This window comes from Vulpes vulpes, chromosome 7 (assembly GCF_048418805.1).
Source record: "Vulpes vulpes isolate BD-2025 chromosome 7, VulVul3, whole genome shotgun sequence".
Classification (NCBI taxonomy): Eukaryota; Metazoa; Chordata; class Mammalia; order Carnivora; family Canidae; genus Vulpes; species Vulpes vulpes.
The window spans coordinates 25,429,583-25,449,831 of record NC_132786.1 but is presented as its reverse complement, the minus strand read 5'-3'; the positions used below and the strand labels follow the sequence as shown (position 1 = coordinate 25,449,831).

Below are 20,249 nucleotides of genomic sequence, written 5' to 3'. Positions count from 1 at the left end.
GCACGCATGGGCAAGGCCTGAGTCTCTTACCCAGTGGTGGTAGGGACCTGTGTGTCCTCGAGCCAGGGGCCTCCTGTGACAGGCTGGCCTCCCTGGCCCCTCCCTTCCCTTGGGCTTGTCAATGAGCCGCCTTGCCTGGGGGCTCAGGCTTTTGGGGCTCAGGTAATTAGTGCCTGCAAGTGCGAGGTGCCAGCTGCCCTGACCGGGCCCTCCGGTCAGCAGAGGAAGCACGGGTCCTCTGGTAGGTGGGGCCACTGATGTTCACCGAAGGGCCCCACTGGTTCCTCCACTTGATGCACTGACGTGGGGACCAACTGCAATAGCAGAAGGAGGGTGGACACCGGGAATGTCCGATTCACGGGGACGAGGGCTCCATTGGGAACAGCAGGGGAGGGTGGAGTGGCAGCCCTGTCAGCTGTGGGCGCTGTGAAGACTGTGGGGCCATGGCTCCGAGGGCCAGGAGAAGCGCTGACCAAGGACAAACTCCTTGCGCCCAGAAGGTCCTTGTGGTCACTAGGTTTGCCCTTTTAAACATATCCTTGTTATACTTACTACTTTTTCCAGAAGTAAACATATATTATTTTTGTTCAAATAAAATCTAATTTTAGTCCAAAAAAACTCCATTTACACTTATGCCAAGTTTGTCAAACCTCTTCTCAGTACTGTTTGCCTCTTAATCCTAGACTTTGTGGGGACAGTGAGGACACCCAGCTACACACGGGGTTCAGCGATGCCCTTCCTGCCTCCAGCCGGATGCTCTGGGCAGCATGTCCCGTGTGTGCATGGCTGCCCAGGTCACAGGTGCTGTGTGGGCACCTGGCCACCTGTCGCAGGCTGCACACACGTCTTCCTACCCCTTACAATGTGAGGGTGCCCTCCTGAGGCTCAGCACATGTCTGCCTCCCCATCAGGACCCCAATCCCATCCAGGTCCTGGGACAAAGCCCTGCTGCACCTGCCCTGCCAGGCTCTTCAGTGGTTTCCCGTCTGGAACATTCTTCAGTCTTTCCCTACATGACACCATGTTTCTGAAGAACATAGGCCTGTGACTCTGTAAAGGGCCATCTGTGGGTTTGATGTTTCTCACAGTGACATTCAGGTGGGATAAAATGTTCCAAAATATCTACAGCTGTTTACCTGGGAAATGTCATATTTGGATTTTAAAAGATAGTCCTTTTCCCTCTGAGGCCTGCACACCAGCAAAGGAGCATCCATGGCATGGCTGAAATAGGGGCACTGCCCTCGAGCTTGAGCCCATAGGATGCTCTCCCCATAGCCTTTCCCCTTAGGAATGTTGGCAGAGTTGCTGCAGAGCCTTTACAGTGAGAATAGGCACCTCCTTGTAGTCCAACAGAGGGCTGCTGCTCCGTGGGTGCCCGAACTCCCACCGTGGCCCCAAAGGCACTGAGGCAAAGGCCCCTGGGCTGCCACACTGCAGCTTGTCCTCCAAGCGGAGCACGCCTCAGGCCCTGAACCCTTGTCTGCCACCACAGGGACGGTGACGCGTGAGTCCTGAGTCAGGACAAGCACCTGGTATTGTGTCTCAGGCACCTGGTATTGGGTCTCGGGCCCAGGGGCTGCTGCACACCTGGCCAGCCTCGCCACCCTGTCCCCCTGCCCTGCTGAGCGCTCCTGCCCCAGCTCCCACTGCCTACCTCTTCTTGCCCCTGCTTTCACCTTGGCTGTTGGGTCTGAAGCAGGAGCTAGAAATGTGGGTTGGCCCTTGCTCCTCCACCACCTGGTTGTTACGTGCACCAAGGACCGGAGCTGTGCCTTCTCGTCCAGGTGGGACCCACTCTGACACACAAGCTACCTGAGCCTCAGTGGCACAAAGAGCACTAGGTGCTGGGCCATGAATCATGACTAGGAGGGACCGGGAGAGACCGGGGTTTTCCAGACAGTGACGCGTGTGACGAGGGCATCAGTAGGTTCAGAAGAGAATGCAGCTGGGTGTCTGCCTCACGACGTTGCTGAAGGAGAGGTGACAGGCGGACCTGGCTTCCCCCCGGAAAGCTTCTGGGATGGTGCCGAGCTGAGTCCGCAGGCTCTGGCCCCCCGATGCCTTTGTTAAAGCGCGGCTGGAAATCTACCTCACGCTGCAGCCCAGCACACACATTTCACAAAACCACACTTTCTGTGCTGCTCCTCGTTAACGCTTGGTTGCTGCCCACTAAAGTGATTGCATAACTGACTAATGGGTTATAATGGGGTGAGTACATCGTATGTCGGCCAACCTGGCCTCTTGAGAGAGAAAGGGGGAGTCATTAATAATCACTCCGGACACCAGATGCAAACCAGGCCTGGCCTGGGCAAATCAGGCTGTGTGGTCACCCTGGTTATGACTCACTGTTTGGAAAACGCCGGCTGGGCCTTCCATGTTCCCCGAGAGGGGCCCTGCCTACCATTGGAGCCGCGGCACAGATGTATGTTCGTGGAAAGTTAGGACAGGATATGCATGTGCCCTTGTGCGACACACCTGCTACGCGGCTCAGGAAGCAGGCCCCACGATGGGCTGACAGCAAGGGCAGCCCGGTCTCTTTCTGGGACGTCCGCCTCCCAGGCAGGACCACCAGCTGGAAGCTGACTGAGCAAAGCGTCTGCTCACCCACCTCAGCAGCCACCAGAGGGCAGGGGCCCAACACTGCCTCCAGGGCCTCAGGGCCATGCTGGCTGCTCCAGGGTTGGACACAGGAAGCACCTACCCCTGGACAGTTTTGTCTTTCTGATTTTGTGATGATGCTGAGGAAGGTCTTCTCCAAGCTAATCAGCCTCCAACATGTGATCCTGCATCCACAGGGGACCAGGGTTGTCTGGTGTTTGTGCTCAGGGCTGTGGGACGTGGCTGCCTGGTCATGCGGCCTGCAGGGTGCCCCAGCCTGTGAGCACTCAGGTCCCATTTGGTGTTCACAGCCCTTTCCATGTAAGAAAATGTCACGACTTCACAGGCTGGGAACAAAGGCCTCCACTGGCCAGGCTCTAACCCCAGGCGGGTCCCTCATCTGTGCAGGCTGTGCCAGGCAGGGACCAAGCAGGAAGACAACAATGTTAAAATACCAAGTTAAATATAAAAGGGAGTGTTTATTTGTGATAGAAAATGAAATCACAAGTTGCTGAAGCCTCGGACCTCAAACGTGCTCTTCATTTATGATCTCTGTAAGTGGAGATGTCTCCTGTTGCCAGCTGCCTGGCATTCACATCCCTTCTGAGGCCCCAAGGCCTGGCCAGCTCGGGTCCCGGCCCCTGGCTCTCACTCTGCATCAGGGCATGCTGTTCTGTTCTCGGGCTGCGCTTGCAGCTAAGAATAGGAAATCCAGAGCATCTGCTCCCTGGAGAAAACCACCAAGGCAGTTAACCCGTTTGGTGGACCCCCAGTGGCTACATCTATGGCTGCCTGGGTTTTCGGGTATCCCCCTGGTTTGGGGATGGCAGGGTTTTAATAACTTAGAGGCTGTTTTCCCACAGAGACGCCGTGTGAGTCACACTCAGGAGCAGAGGTGCCGTCCATACCTGAGCCCTCTGTAACCTTAGGAACCTCTGGAAGAGGTGCAAGAACCAGGACCTGGGAGATCAGTACCTTGTCCTGGGAGAAGTCCGTGTGCACCATGCAAGCAGGGTGCAGCTGCATCAGAGGGACCGCGTCCCCAGGCTCAGTCACTTCACTCCTGTCTCCCTGCCAGTTTTAACGAGGTCCCCATTCATCGCGGCTTCAGCCCCGATGCTCCATGAGACCCCAGGTCCTTCTGCTATCCAGCTTCCTGCTTAGGCACTAAGTACAGGTCCTTACAACAAAGGGAGTGGCGTTGCCATTGTCTTTCCTGCTTTACAGACAGAGGATAGAGGCCTGACCCAGTGCTGGGGTCCAACCTAGGTCCTCCTGCCCTGGTGGTGCTGTCCTGCTTCTGCTCCCCCTGGGGCTGCTGGGCTAGGTCATCACACTGGCCTCCTTATCCACCTCAGTTTGAAGATCAGACAACATAGTGAGGAGACAGTTGAGAACCGTGGAGCTTCATGATCCCGGTTCCCAGAAGCCCTCAGGGGAGCAGAAGGGGTTGAGGCACGTGTGTGCTCCTGGAGCTGCAGCCAACATGGTGTGACTGGGTGTGACCAGCTGACAACGGGACAGAGCCTGTGGGGGCGACTCCCCAAAGGAGGACCCCCTGACGAAAACGCTGAGTGGTGGGCAGGGGAGTAAAGTCGGAGATGCAGAGACACAGCATGTGGACAGCAGTGAGGGCGCGAGCGATGCAACCGCCTTGTTACAGGAGGGTCAGGGGTGGGGAGCAGCCAGCAGGTGCCTCATTACAGCAGAGGGACCTAGGAAGGATTTTCACCAGCCACTTTGACCCTGTCTGCATTGTAGACCAGAGAGGTTCTGGAACGATTTGTGTCAGAATCACGGCAGGCTCCTGGTTCTAGGCCAGGCAGGCACAGGTGGGGTCTGAGAGTTTGCACTTGACACTGTTACTGCGGTTCTGCGGTCTAGGGGTCACACTGGGAGAGCCCCAGTGTGGATCCTAATATCGTGGCTGCTGGGCACCTGGTATCCTCAGCTGTGTGCAGGCCCAGCAGCCACTGGCGCAGGAGCCACTGTGGAATGGACAGAGCATAGAGGGCACGTGCCTCCTGGGTGGGGAAGAAGCAAGCTCAGAGGAGGACAGACCCTCCCCTGCACAGTGGGGCTCACTAACTGACTGCTTGATGGTGTGTGGCCGACGGCACACGAAGGTGACCCTGAACTCCTGTGTGGTGACATTCAGTACATGATGGTCAGGAGTTGGAGAGGGGCTGTAGGAGGCCGACGTAAGGCCAAGGGCCGCTGATAAAGGGGTGTCTTATGCACTGGGTTTCAAGCGGGCTGAGCGCGAGATGCCTAGACATGCACATGTAGAAAGTTCTAGAAGGCCAGGGGACGGAACACCTGGAGCTATTGGGGGTTCTGATTCCTGAGTCAGCAGCGTGTGCGGTGGCTGAGACCCGGTAGAGAGTATGCAGAGCCTGAGCCAAGATGGAAACCCACCAAAACATGGGGAAGGATGAAAGGGACAGGGAGAGTGATGCTGGGGACCAGGAAGGGGCGAGAGGCCGCGGTGGGAGCTCGTGTCCATCCCCAGTGGAGGTGGATACCCCCCAGGGCCAGGTGGGTGGCTGGACCGGGAGCGCGGTGGCCATGGCTGCGGGAGCAAAGGGGATCATGGTTACTTGAGCTGTTTCCTCTATGATTTTTGTTTGTTTTAGTTTATTGTCCAGCTTTGCTACCAGACTCACTGTGGTTTCATGAATGTCGTGCTTTCTCTTTGCTTATTCTACTCTGGGATGATTATGTCCAGGAACAAGTTGCCTCAGATAAGATGGAAAGAACTCACCTGTCTGAGCGGCTGGATCCAGTGCCACTTTTATGGATCACATCTCACCAGCTCATTAAAATCTTCCTCCCTGGTTATTGATACTTTTAGGTTTTCCTCAAAGCTGTTGTGATCATTTTTACACTCCCCGAATATTATCCATTTCCTTAAAATGTTGACTTTGTTAGCACAGACTTTAGTGCTTTGATTAAACCATGTGAGTGTGGGTGTGAAATACAATTTAGATATTTGTTTCTCATTATTTTTCTCCTTCTGATACTTGGCAAAGTATCTCTTCTATTGGCCTGCACGAAAGAAAACCGCCCTGAAGCTTGTCGTTAATCTGATCGCCTCCCAAGGTGCTCATGTCCTCAAGCATTTGCAGAGTACTCACTGTTCTGGGCATTTCATACTGATGTCAAAAAAAAACCTCAGACTTGTGGCCCCGTTGTCTCCTGGGGAGCCTGCCTCCTGATTCCACCTGGTGCTGCCAGCACTATTCCCTTCTTGCTTTATTTGGCTCGTTCTGTTATTTTTCTGGCTTCTGTAGTTGATGCTTTATCTTCGTATTTATGAACAAAGGCATTTGAAGCTGTGATTATGCCTCTGATGATAATCTTGACACACTTGTTATGAAACGCTCCCATGTTACATTTTTCAGATGCATGACTGCTTTTCTAGCTCTAATTTTATTCTTTAGAAGTGTATGCAAGAAAAATATTGGATAGTCATTACTTTCATTGCTCTTTTCAATTTATAATCATACATACCATGTCCCATGAGGGACAGGATTTTATATCCGTCTGATTATGCGTGTCTGTTCTACTTACCTGTGCTCTCTTCTCTGCCAATTGCCATCATTCATTCATTCATCCCACAAATATCTGATCCCTGTGATGTGGTGGGCAATACAACTGTGCTTTTGCTGCTATTTTTTTATATACAGTGAATTCAGTTTACCAGCTCCCAGGACTGTGTTCATCTGTCTCATCTGGATTTGGAGTAAAAGGGCAAAGCTTTCCCTCTGTCCTCTTGGGAACAATCTTTCTAACATTCATGGTTTCCTCCTTATCGGCTGAACTCCCTTTGTGGCTCCCAAGGGGGAGCCCAGTCCTTGGGTCCAGGTGGGTGTGAGTAGGGGTCTGGAGATCAATCTGAGAGCAGCTGGAGATCATGCACAGTGGAGTACAGTCCTCGGGGCCAGGGATCCCGGGGACACGCAGAACCGAGCATTTCCTTTGAAGGCCCCAAATGGGGATGGGCCCTCTGGAAGGGGTGTGAGGCTGGAGACCTCAGAGGGGCAGGCAGTCTGGGGCAGGGGCCCCTGGGTAGACCCTCTGCAGTACTCGGAGCCACGAGCTGGCTTTAGCCACTTGGAATGAAAATAGATTTACACTCGCCTCAGGGAAAAACACAGCTCCACAGGGCTCACCTCCTAAACAGAAATTCTTATTTTTCAGCTCTGTCCACATAGGTGGTGCTGTGTGGGAGATGAGATGTGCACAGAAAATCCCCAGAAGGTGTCCCTCCTCCTTCCTCCTGCACAGACCCCAGATTGTTTTCTTGCAATTTGCCTCCTTCTCTTAAAAGCTGGCTGTGAGAAAGTTTCCCCTCTGCTCCACCCTGTATGGAACTATGTGGCTGTGGTTGGTCCTGGCGTTCCCAGTTGCCGTCATGCGGACGTCATGCGTTCTGTCCTGGTGATGTTTTCCCAGGGCTGCCTCTCACAGAAGGTCCAGCTCTCGCTGGACTCTGCTCTGCTTTGCAACGGCCTTAATGGAGGCAATTTGCAAGGAACCAAATTAAGCTTTCTTAAATGACTGAAAACGTAAGATACATAAAATCTAAACCAGCTTTAAGCAGAGTAATATAAATCGAAATGTGGATATTCTTCTCTCTCTCTCTCTCTCTCTCATTTTTTTTTAGTGAATGTAGAAAAAATGTTTTAATTCTTACTGATTTCAATTTCCAGCTTGTGCATTTTCTCCTGGGACAGTCTGGGGGTGAAAACATTGAGTTCCCTCCCGTGGGTGCAGGTCCCCAGCTCCCAAGGCACTGTGCTCAGTGTTGTCAGTAAATGTGTGGAGCAGAATAAATTAAACTAACCAGTAATACCAAATGTGTTCAGCCAGAAATAAAAATCTATAAGAAATTGAAGGTAAAAAAATCCCCAGTATTCAAAAATACTAAATATGGTGTAACAGTGTTGCTTTAACACCCACGGCTGGGATTCTAAGAAAGTAAAGAATCTCGATAAAAGAGCTGAGAACCAGGTTCCAGGCAGCAGGGGCAGCCAGATCATGGCTGGATCGTCGTGAAGAGATGGGGTGAGCAGCCCGCCGGCATGGGTGGCAGCAAGGGCTGGACGTGAGGGCTGCACCAGAAGCCTGACCCTGGAGGGGACAGGGGATGTCCTCTCATCCACCCTCGCTTTCCCAGAGGAAAATCTACAAATGTGTCACCTCAGGCGTTCCCTCCTGCAAGTGGGGTTTCGCACTCATGTCTCTGCGTGGCGCAGCATCCCTGAGTGGGGACGGCCACAGGGAGCGTCCTGAGCTGGAAGCAGCAGGGAAGCTGGCAGGAGCGAGCACAGGCGTCCCAGGAAGGAAGCGTCCTTGCCAAGACCTTACAGACTCCTGTAGCTCAACTCCAAGGACAGGCTTGTATCCAAATGCACAAACCACACAAAGGAAAAGCCACTCTGAGTGAAAGTCAGCAGATGACAGGTTACATCCTCAAAACTTCTGGTAATGGAGGCAGGTGTAGGATGCAAATAAGTGCATTTGAAATATTAAAAAAAAAAAAGTAGAAATTAAAAATGTAAACCCGAAACAAGATGCTCTAACCAAAACTTAACTGGGGAAAAATAGGCCTAAAAATGAAACTCAGGGAGATTCATTACACAGGGAAATCCAACGTGGGTACGGCAGGTTACGGGGTTCTCAGTGGGGAGAGTGGCCATTGAACACGCAGCACCGATGCCGCAGGGGGCTGACAGTGGGAGACCGCACGGCTCTGGCGGGCAGGCGGTCACTCTGACAGCAGTCCTGAGAGGAGAGGACGCAGGGGTCACAGCCCGAGGGAGGCTCCGGTCCCCAGTTTGGAGAGCCTGACTGTCCCACTTAACTAGAGGAACCCAGGGCCAGACCATGTGGTGAGGCCACTAATGCCAGAGACCGGGGACCTTGGGCTGGGCTCACACAGAGCAGGAGGGAAGGCGGAGAAGAGGACCGTCCACTCAGAAACCCAAGGGAAACAGACATTCCAGAAAGACCGACAGGATCCACAGTCACAGGCCCTCATTAAATCTGTCCAGGGAACGTGCCGCCGGCAGAAAAAATTAAACCAGAAAAAGAACTGTGACTGGAGAAAGGCTGAAGGTGGACACAAATAAACACGAGGGAGCACAACGGGACTGATGGACGCGGTGGTACAATCAGGCAGAGGGACGAGACACACAGTGAGGCCAGAGCTTGACAACAAATAACGTGGCTGCGCAGTGATACGAGTCATGAGCGTCCACGTGCAGGAACCCTGGAACCACTCGGCTGCCCATCAGGTGCCCTGTGAGGGTGTCTGGGGTCTCCTGGGGCTGGCTCGGCTGTCCTCGGCTGGCGACTGCTGGAGGCATTCCATAGATGCTGTGGTTATTACACGTATGGGATCTATTCCATGTGTGCACGTATTAGGTGTTGTGTGATACGTGCACGTCACATGCAGATTGTCTGCTATCCTTTTGATAGTTTTGAAATACTGCATTTTCCAGTTATTTAACATGAGCTCTGATCACAAGACGAGATGCTGAAACGCCGCTCAGGATGCTCCGGTCCTATTTGTAATCCCTCACTCGGAGCAGAGCACAGAAAATGGACAGACTCAAAATCAGAGTTTTCAAGGACATTTTCAGAATGCCAGATGCCAACTCCTCTCCTCTTGAGCTAAAAAGAATGACAGCGCAGGTGCGGCCTCTTTAACGTCTAAAATGGGGATCCTGGTGTGCCTCGCGGGGCTCACAAGGAAAACCTTCTAAAATCAGATTAGTACATGAGCTTGCCCGTTGGAGCTTCTTGCTCACCTTGATGCCGGAACTACTTGAGAGGTTAGCCAATGAACTTCATTTTCTCGTTAAATATTAACTCATTTTTTCCCCACATTTTGTAGTTTGCTTCTGAAATATGTCATCACCACAGTAAGCCTGCAATACTGAGGATAATAGGTGAAGGAGCCCTCTCCTCGAAAGGGCATGACCTTGATGGAAAAGAACAACTCTGGGGTGGACGGTGGGTATGGATCTGCCCACAGGGACCCGCTGACCCGCTGCGGCTGCTGCACCCCACAAGGCCACAGGAGCAAGGGCTCATCAGGCCGCTCCTCCTACCACAGCCTGGACCCACATTTGCTCAGTGACCCTGGAGTGGGGGGTCAGCCTGGTGCCTCCCCGTGGGCACCACCCGCTCTCTAGGGTTTGCACTAAGCTGGTGTGAACAGGCTGAGAGGAATGCGGCGTGTGCAGCATGTCTCCTGGGTGGCTGCTCCTCTCAGGCCCTAGGAGGCTGGGACACACTCGCTTGCCCTACCAGTGGTCTTGTTTCCTGGGGCTCCATCATGGGAAGCCCCCCGAGGCACCCCGGTTTCCACAGCAGGATCCTGATCAGACAGCAGATTTGGGGATCCCACGGGTCATCCCTCTCCCTGCTGTAGACAAAGTCATTCACAACGAATTCTAAGGAGAAAGGTGGGCATTTAATGAGACGAGGGCTCAGGACAGAGGTGGGCCGACGCTGGCTGTGTGCCTGGGTGAGGGAGGCACTTGGGCGGGCTGGGAGCTGGGTGATAGCGGCGGCCGCCGAGGCTCACGGCTGTTTTGTTTCCTTTCTAGATCACCTTCTACATCCTGGTGAAGGCCATTTACACTCTGGGCTACAGTGCCTCCCTGGTCTCCCTTACAACGGGAAGCGTAATTCTTTGCGTCTTCAGGTAAGTGTCAGGAATGAGTGATTCTGGTGTCTGTGACCGGATACTGCCTTTGAGCCCCATGGGCCAGTCAACCTCCCTCTCCGTGTGAGGCCAGCAGACCTCCCTTGGGGCAGCCAGTGTGAAATATGATGCTGATATTCATATTTTTATTTAAAGACTCTGCATTTCTTACATAAAGAGATAATACCAGGCAGCCCAGGTGGCTCAGCGGTTTAGTGCCGCCCTCCACCCAGGGCATGATCCTGGAGTCCCACGTCGGGCTCCCTGCATGGAGCCTGCTTCTCCCTCTGCCTGTGTCTCTGCCTCTGTCTCCCTTTCTCTGTGTATCTCATGAATAAATAAATAAAATATTTTAAAAATAAATAAATAAATAAATTGATAGATGATAGATAAATAAAGAGATAATACTGACTTTGGGTAAGCCTTCAACTTGACCTTTATTTACTAAACCCTTAAGCCCTTATGCAAATCCCTTGTACAAACAGAGGCTCTTCCCTTCAGAAAGCCTACGTTCTGGGCCTCAGCTCCAATGGTGTTGAGAGACACTATAAAGTGTTGAAGACTCCGAAGGCAGGAGTCAGACGGCGGGGGTTCCTGTACCCAGTCATGGTGGGATCTGGACAGTCACTTCCCTTCGTGGTCCGCACAGTGTGGCTGTAAGGATGTTCCATGGCATGTTGCATGTGCTCTGGATTTTGCCAGTTTTCCTCCTGATCTGAGGTTCAAGTTCCCACCCACCTGAACCAGAGGGCCATGTTTTTGGTGACTGATGACATGCACCGTGCATAGCTGGTTGGGCAGAGGCAGAGGGAGAGGCTCCAGTTTCAGAAAAGAAGCTTCTGTCTGGGAAGAGCCAGTCAGTACAATCAGGACTAAATCTCCAGCACTCAGTAAACTGGATGGTGTTCCTCTTACTTTAACAGGGATTAGATCTCCATGGATCTTATTTCTCTTGACACAGATATATTTCAAATAGTGGCCAGTAACCAGGTAAAATCAATGATGTAACAAAAGGAAATGTTTTAGAAACTAACAGATAACCTGTCAGGAGATCCATACTGGGACATAAGCAAGTAAAGACTGAAGGGGCTGAAGACCCACTGAGTGTTTCCAGGCAGCTCTGCTCCATCAGGAGGGAAACCTCAGGAAGAGAGGGGCAGTCCCCATAAAGCAGAACTGCTCTTTGAGGGACATGGGGATGTGGGGACAGTCCATCAGGTTCTAGGTCTCAAAAGAACAGAAACTCTAGTGCAACAGTGATACACATTCTAGTATCTTCTGTATTTTTCTATGTATTTTTAAATCTTCAAACTGTTGAGGATAAAAAAAATTTAGGGAGGTAAGCTGGAACATGGTATCTTTTTTTTTTTTTTAAGATTTTATTTATTCGTGAGAGACACACACAGAGAGAGGCAGAGACATAGGCAGAGGGTAGGGTTCCCTGAAGAGAGGTAGGCTTTCTTCAGGGAACCTGATCCCAGGACCCCGGGGTCATGACTTGAACAAAGGGCAGATGCTCACCCACTGAGCCACCCAGGGGCCCCAAGACACAGGGTATCTTCAACTAGAAAACATTCAACTTATTACTACAGTTCTCCCATACGAACCATCCATATTCTTGGCATCGGCAGTTTTTCCCAGAATTGGATGCACAGAGTATTTAATGAGCAAGACCAATGGCATTTTGGAACCATGGCCAATGTGGGTTTTGGTTTGTAAGAGCAGCTCGAGTGATTTCATGAGTACCAACCGATCTTCCATACATGGACATCGTTCGTCACCTACCGGTGGCACTTGGCTACGAAATGACACGTTTGCTTGGGTGTCGTTCTGCTCTGTTCCGTGTGTAATGGTCACTGGAAAGAAGTGAAAAAAGTGCACAGGGCTGGTGTGCAGGCCTTGGGTCTGCCTGCATCATGGCCACGGAGGCACCTGCCTTCCCACCTCCATGTGTCAGCGTGCTGCTGTGTCCAAGACCAAGCCCCATCCGTGATCCGGGGTACTCCACCCAGGAAGCAATCCTTTCCAGTCACGGACACTTAATGCCCATAAGGTCCCGTGGCTAAGAGAGCAGTCGGTGACCACGTTCTTACTTCACACAGACGCAGAGCAGCTTGTCCCTTAGGCCAGGTCCAGACCCCAGCGTGGACGTGAGTAACAACCACATGGCCTAGTTTTGTGTGGGACGCGCGGAACTCAGATTCCCAGCCTGTGGGAGCTGGGTTCTAGTCTAGCCTCCATGGAGGCGCACGTTCTGCATGGTTCCTCTGAACAGCCACCCATCATCCGGCGTACTTGGAAGGGAGGCTTCATGATGAGCAACAAGTGATGTGGGCACGGCTGAGAAACAGTAAACACTCCTGCTGTGATGGCTTGCTCCCTGAAAGGAGTCGCGCCCAGGTCCGGGGGACGGTGACAGACCCCAACCCCACTCGGAGCAAGACATGGGCAGGAGACTAAGGACAAAGCCGGGAGGAGAGAAGAGGTGGCTGGAGGCGTGGGTGGGTGCAGCCACCCCCCCACCCCGGCCCCCCATCCCCCCTTCACCCCCACCCCCCTGAACTGCAGCGGGAATGCCAGCATGGGGCCAGAGCCGCCTCCGAGGCCTGCGCCTGGGGCATGGGGCGGGCTGTCGCACAGCTCTCATGGTTCCTCGTTATTCCCATTTCCCCCTTTCATGTGGTCACTCCTGCATTCTGTTCTGCTCATAGGTGTCAGCCCAAAATTGTGGCACGTCCTTGTATTGTAGGCTTAACCTCCGATGGCCCCTTTACCCCCTCCCGGTCCCCCTCATGCTCCCGATGTTGCTGTTTTGTATTTTAGTCCTACACCTCTTTTAAGGCCACCAGGAGTGATAGCTGTCATTTGCGGCAGAGGGTACCCAGAAGTGCCATGTGCTGACGTTCCCGAGCCTTCCCCATCCCCGGGTCTCCGTCGGGGCCCTCCTGCTGCCTGAAGACCCCTTGCAGGATCTCCCCCAGCCCGGGCCTGCTGGCAATGAAGTCTTGTGGTTTTCAGTCGCCTGAAATTCTCTTAATTTCTCCTCATTTGAGGATGTTTTGAAAAATATGGAAGTCTCTGTTGGCAGTTTCATGTTTCATCACACTAAAAATGAAGGGCATTTTTCTCTTTGGGAGTCAGCGGCCCGTGTCACCACCGTTTCATTGAAGGACAGGGGCTTTTTTCCCCCCACAAGCTTGGAAGCTAGAATCCGTTTGGTTTTCAGCATTGGGCACTTAGCGTGGTTTCCTTTCCGTTTGTCCTTCTTGGGGGGTTGTGGTGCTCCTTCAGTCTCTGATTAGAGTCTATTTGCTTCTAGACATTTTCAGCTCAGTCTCTAAGGACCCGATTATCCCTCTTGCATCTCTGCTCTCCCATGCCGTGCTCACCGCTAAGCATCACTCCATCCCCATGTATTTCCTGCTCTTTTCTATACGTTCCATGAGTCGGCTTCTCTCCCCTCATCTATGCTCAGCCTACCCATGTATTTTCTGTTTTGTGATACCCTTTTTTACCGGATCTAATGTCAGAGGTGGCCACTTTGATGGCTAATTTTAGGGTTCTTTTTGAGTTTTCAACTTTCCATTCGATTTTTGTAGTCAATTCCATTCTTCAGTAAAATTCTCTGCCTCTTCACCAATTTTTTGAATATATTAATCTGAATAAGAGTCGGTGTCTTAAAATGTCAATATCTGAATCTCTTTCTATTCCCTGGGTTTTTATTTTTATTGCATTTTATCATTTACTCCTGTTCCTGGCAAACCTGGTACTTTATTATTGAAATCACAAATAATGTAACTGTAGACACTTTGGACAATGTCTGAAATCCCAGTCCCAGACTCCCACCCAAGGACGTAGGAACACGGCGGTGGGGGGTGGTCACCTGCAAACTAGTCACTGTGCAAACCGCAAACCCCTATGTGCAGTGGGGATAGTAGGTTCCCTAAACACAGGAGAAGGGCTGGAGCCAATTACTGCAGTGTTCACAAAACCTGAGTCTACTTATTCCTCCCCCCGTCCCCCCGCACCCCACCCCGCATTCCCATCCCCACCCCTCATCCCTTCTCTCTCCACCACAGGAAGCTGCATTGCACCCGGAACTATATCCACCTGAATCTGTTCCTCTCCTTCATCCTCCGAGCCATCTCAGTGTTGGTCAAGGACGACGTTCTGTACTCCAGCTCGGGCACACTGCATTGCCCTGACCAGCCATCCTCCTGGGTAAGGCTGTCCCTGTGAGCAGGTCTTCTCTCTGAGGGCAGGGTGGCATGTGTGACCTGCAGCCCCACGACCCCCGTCCTTACTGCCCTGGCCCTCAGTCTGTGTGCCCACCTCACACCCTGGCCAGTGCATAGGGTTAAAGGCAAGGAGCCAGGCCGGAGAAGCAGAGGGGTCAGAGGCTGGGACTCAGGTGAGATGGGGGTGGGAACACCGGTGCCTCCAGGGACTGGAGGTCGTGGGCCATGAGCATTGAGTCCCAGGGAGGGCCAGCACAACCTGAGGGCATTGCCCTGAGTGATCAGTGCCTGGTCTGGGCTGAAAAATCCTGACATTGATGGAGATGCACAATGCTGTTTTCACCCCAGATCTCCCAGCTTATGAGCAATAGATGCTTCCAGAGATGGCTGGGTGTGAATCACCTGTGCCATGAGTGAGCCCCTGCAGCCCAGCTCTATGATGGGAGGAAAACCCAGCTGATTATTTCTGTAGATGTTTGTCACTCTGGCTGTGTCTTTAGCATTCATGGGCCTCCTATGCTTAGTCCACGTAGGACAGCACTTGTCGCGCCTGTCCAATAGGCAGGTCACTCAATTGAGTCCTCCTGAGCCTCAGCAAACAGCTGCAGTGTCCTCAGGACCTTGGGCAAGCGTTTGGGCTCCAGTCATTTGGGCTCTTGATCAGACCGCAACCTTTGAGGTGCTTCTCTTTTCATAAGGAGCCAGGACGCTGGTCAGTAGGTTCAAGGGCCTGCTTCTCAAGACATTTGGAGGAGCCAAGAACTCGACAGAGTCTTTCCCCTTTTGAGAGAAGGCTTCTTGCCACCTCCCACTGACCCCCACTTCCCACCGATCGGGAAGTGAGCTCTGGGCTCAGTGTGTCTCCTCCTGGCGATCCAGGGACTGGGACACGGGCAGTGACCTGCTGGGACCAGCACACATGGCATGCAGGGTCACTGGGGGTTCTCAGAACCTGCCTGCAAGCTTCCCAAGACACCCCTGAGAGCCTGAGTTCGGGAAATACACAGTGGCCACTGTGAGCTCTGCAGTCGGAGCTGGAGGGTCTAAACAGCCAAGCTCTGACCTGGCTACAGCCGGCTGCCCCAGGGGCTGGGGAGACAAGAGGCAGAGACTGAGGCTGGAGGCTGAGCATCTACATATCCTGGAGGGTCCTGGGCGCACTGCCCTGTGGTGTCAGTCAGAGCGGCAGATGGTTGGGAAGAGGCAGAGTGAGAGAGAGCCCATCGGCACGTGTGCACATGTAATCACTGGGGTCCACATGTGCATGTGTGCAGACATGTGCCCACACAGCCACAAGGATGTATGCATGCACAGAGGCCCTCGTGGACATGTGGGAGCATAGCCCGCCTGGCTTCAATCGTCCGTGTCTGGATCCAGGCCCGGGAGGACTGCTGGCCTGGGGCTTGCATGATGTGGTGGGGGCCCCATGCTCTCCAGGGCTCAGCTGTGGACTCAGGTCACACATGAGGCCGTGCCCAAGTCTGTGTGGAGAAGGCGCGGGTGCCAGGCCTGCACGTGCACAAGGGCCCCTTAGCCCCGCAGACACCAAGTGTGTTCCAGGGACCAGGGAGACCCCTGATGCTGAGGGCCTGGGCGTCTTACCAGTTCCCACAGAGGATAGCCCAGAGGTGGGGGCAGAGCCCCTCCTGTTCCTTTCAGGGAGCGGGTCCCGGAGCCACAGTCTCGTGCCAGGTCATAAAGCAGACGGGGCAGCAGACCTCCAGCTCCCTGGCTCTGCCAGCCGTCTACACACTGGCATCCTTGTCCTCTGCACTGCTTCTTTCTGACTCCTGGAAAAGCATGTTCTGGTCCAGAAAAATGAGAGGCCAGGCGGCTGCCTGGAGGCCACTGTCAGCAGGGCACCAGCCAAGGCGGGGCTGGTGACCTGACTGCAGCTGCATCGGGGTGGGAAGTTCCCAGACGGTGGAGGTAGCGGCCCTGGGGATAGTCCCGCAGGCTGTGGCCCCGACGGGGAGGTTGGCAGAGGGCCCACCCTGGCCCAGACATCCTGTGCTCACATCCCAGAGGCTGTGAGTGGCTGTGGACATGCACACGGTTGGTGTTTCCATGGCTGTACCAAGAAGATGCAGTCACCATAACCAGGCGTTCCGTGTGCCATGCATCCTCACTCAGCCAGGGTGCAAGCCCCGAGCCAGCTGTTGTGTCGGGATGAAGGGTGGCAGTCGTCTGGCGCGTGGACATGACACAGCTTACTGACCGTCCTGGCAGCACTGGGCCCCACCAATATCCTGCACATGGACCCTCTCTCTGTTCTTGTTTCTGTTGGGTGGAGCTCACACATGATGACGTTGGATCGAAGGGCGTGTATATGTTAGAACCGCAGTGAACCTTGCTGTGTGGTTTTCAGAGGGGTCAGGGCAGTCGACACCACACCGGCCTCAGAGGCACGGACCACAGCCCCTCAGAGTGTCCCCATCAGGTGGCACAGAGCCCTCCCTCCCCGACAATGAGCAGCCAATGGGTCACAGCCACACTGCGGGCCGTTCCCATAATTGAGTGGTGCCCAGGCCCTGACGCTCGCTGGAGTGGCTCCTGCTCCACCGCTGGCCCGCGGGCACCTGGCACTTGGCCTCAGTCACAGTGACGGTGCAGCACTCGAAGGATGAGCTTAGCCTTGCCCACCTGAGAAGCAGGAACCTGGCACCTGGTGGGGCGGCGGCGGTGGGGGGGTGGCAAGCGGGTGGTGGGCTTGGGCTGCTGTGAGTCCCCGTAAGCACGAGCACAGCCACAGGGCACATTCAGCTGTGTGTCATCAAACCCACAACAGAGAAGTGTGCCCACCTAGTATGTGGCTAGAGATAGGCACGCGTGTCTGTGTTTCCACGCCTGTACGGACATACCCACGCGTAAACGTGAAAACGCGTCCCCGGGTACCAAGGTGCCTCTATCCACTCGCACGTGGGTCTCCTTCAAGGGAGGGCGGCAAAGCTGTGGGGGAGGAGAAGCGAGGATCTTTTCAACACGTGGACACAACTTACGGGTTAGAAGCCTCAATTTCACTTTTGTTCCAGAGGCTGACGTACCTGGTACGTCTGAAGAAGGTCTGAGAAGGTTAGATATGTGTGTGTCATGTGCCAGGTGGGCTCTCCTGTGGGGACTCTCCTGGGACGCCTGGCCACTCACGGGCTGCCACTGCTCCCGTCCTACACTGATCTTTGTCTCCTGGGGGGCGGGGGCAGGACCCACGAGGGACGTGGGGATGAACGGGGCGGGGCGCCCGGTGGTGGGCTTCCTGCCACATCCCGCCACATCCTGCCAAGGGCGGCTGGTGCGTCTGGCCGGGGCCACATCAGTGTCCCCGGGGCTCTGAGCTGTCACGCTTCCTCAGCTCCATGCTCAGCATGCAGGCACGCGTGGCGGTTCTACCCGAGCGGCCGTGTGTGCTCTGTGACCTGCAGGTGGGCTGCAAGCTGAGCCTGGTGTTTTTCCAGTACTGCATCGTGGCGAACTTCCACTGGCTGCTGGTGGAGGGGCTGCACCTGCGCACCCTCCTCGTGGCCATCTTCTCCCCCGGCCGTCGCCTTGTGGCCTACCTCCTGATCGGATGGGGTAAGAACCGGTCCACAGCTGTGCCCGCCGCCCCATCCACCACCCCACCGCCCCTCACCCTGTAAGTGCCAACCCCTCAGCTCACAGATGCCCTGGGCCACCCCTGCAGGATGCCCTCCGGGTGACGAGAGGAGGTGCTTTCCCAGGACCCGAGCTTCCTGTGGGAGACGCCCCCCTACTGTAGGAGCAGGAGTCTGTGCCCCACGCATCCAGTCCTGGGGCCGCCCTGTGTTGAGAAGGCTGAGGGGCAGGAGGGGGAGCAGGAGGGGAGGGCAGGAGGGGTAGGAGGGGGAGCAGGAGGGGCAGGAGGAGGGGAGTAAGGGAGGGCAGGAGGGGCAGGAGAGGAGGGCCCAGGGGCAGGAGAGGCAGGAGGGGAGGGCAGGGGGTTAGGGGCAAGGGGCAGAAGGGGAGGGCAGGCGGCCTTCCATGGAGAGGTCCTAGTACCTGCCCCTTGGCAGAACCCTGAAGGGCAGGGTGGGGGTGTAAGCAGAGGGCCCCCATCTGCAGTGTAGGACACCCCACCGTCCTTGCCCTGCCCCCACACTCCAGGAACAACGCATACAGTGTGCGGAGATGTGTGCAGTGCAGGCCTGTGAGGTTCCAGCTTTCCACACACAGTTTATCCTCACTGCCGTGTGAGGCTTGAGCAGAGTCCCGCATGTTTATGAGGCGTGTCCGCCTAACCCTCCATCAGACAGCCCACCCCTGCTGCCCGGGGGAGGGGGTGCAGCTGCGTCCTGCCAGCAAGCATGGGGCTGGGGGTGACCCGCTGTCTCCCTGCAGGCATCCCCACCGTGTGCATTGGCGCGTGGACAGCCGCCAGGATTGCCCTGGAAGACACAGGGTGAGTGCCTGTGAGGTGAGGGCGAGCACCCAGCCCTGCAGCTGGTGTCAGCGAGTGAACGGGAGAGAAGCCTGCTCCATGCCCACAAGGAGGATGTGCACTGGCAGCTGCCACCAAGCACACGGTTACAGGGTGGCACGTGGACATCACTCCCACAAGAAGACCCCAGCCTCACGACAGTTGGGGGCAGGAATATTAGGAGAGGATCCACACGCGCAGGACAGAAACAGCACCACGTCCTGCAGCAGAGCTGGGATGGGGCTAAAGAGAGGGGCACAGCATCCCCAGTGGGGAGCTGGTCCCTGGAGGGAGCCAAGCAGGGTGCACGTGCCCCGCGGGGAGAGGCGACGGGAGCAATGCGGGAGAGCACAGCCGCTGAAGCAGTTCTCTAACCTGGCACAGACCGGGTCTGTTTTCTGTCTGCAGTGAGCTGGGCCCCCGCCCCTCGGGCACATTTTCCCACCACGAGTGCCCTGCCCCGTTCGGGCTCTCGCCCACCCCTAGCGACACCCTGGATGCGGTGACTTATGTAACTGAGGGCGACACAGGGTGTTTCTGTGCGCTGTGACCCTGTGGCACCCCTCTGGCCTCAGCCCACAAGCCCACTCGCTGTAGTACCTGCCAGGTTGGCCAAGGGCCAGCTGGCCTGACCCAACTCCCTGCCACCCTGCCTCCTGCTGCCACAAGCAGTAGGACCCAGAGGCCAGGGTTGGTCTGCGCCCATGCTGGGGTTGGAGCGGGGAGGTGGAGTGAATGATGCGGACAGTGCTGCCCGGATGCTGGACCCGGGACGCCCGTCGCTGGGCCTGCCTTGTGTCGTCCAAAGGCATTTTAAACCTTAAAGATACAGACACAAACTATCCTGGGGTGAAAAAAGAGTCATTTTCAGGAGATAAACTCCCATTTTTCGAAGGTGGCCAGAGCGAGCACGAGCCACTCCTCCTTGCAAGGTGTGGGGCTGCTGGGGCCGGCCTTGCCCTTCCCCCACTTCCTGGAGCTCTGCTCATGCTCACTTGTCCCTCACTAGGTCCTGTCCCTGTCGGGAAGGATGAAGTGAAGCAGGGTCCCCGGCTGGGGAGGGATGGCATCTGGGTGTGTGAGTGCGCATGGGCCTCCGGGTGGCGTCTATTGACACACCCAGGGGGTGCGTGTGCACTGCGAGGAGCCAGCTGCGTTCAGAGGCTCCGCATCCAGATGAGGCCACAGGCAGTGCACATCCTCGCTGCCCCCGGCTGATGGACAGATCTGGGTGACGACGGGACATTCCTTCTCTCTTTCC

General features: G+C 55.0%; 1 protein-coding gene across 3 annotated transcripts in view; it reads left to right on the top strand.

Annotated features, from left to right (window-relative positions):
* Positions 1-20,249, top strand: part of VIPR2 (vasoactive intestinal peptide receptor 2) — a 58,177-nt gene that overhangs the window by 32,508 nt on the left and 5,420 nt on the right. For 2 of the 3 annotated variants that reach the window (XM_072763296.1, XM_025993721.2), the window contains 4 exons: positions 10,221-10,318; positions 14,398-14,539; positions 17,976-18,126; positions 18,910-18,970. In XM_072763296.1, the coding sequence (XP_072619397.1) occupies positions 10,221-10,318; positions 14,398-14,539; positions 17,976-18,126; positions 18,910-18,970 (452 nt within the window). The remainder of the gene's footprint in view (positions 1-10,220; positions 10,319-14,397; positions 14,540-17,975; positions 18,127-18,909; positions 18,971-20,249) is intronic. The other variant, XM_072763295.1, reaches the window with a different exon arrangement.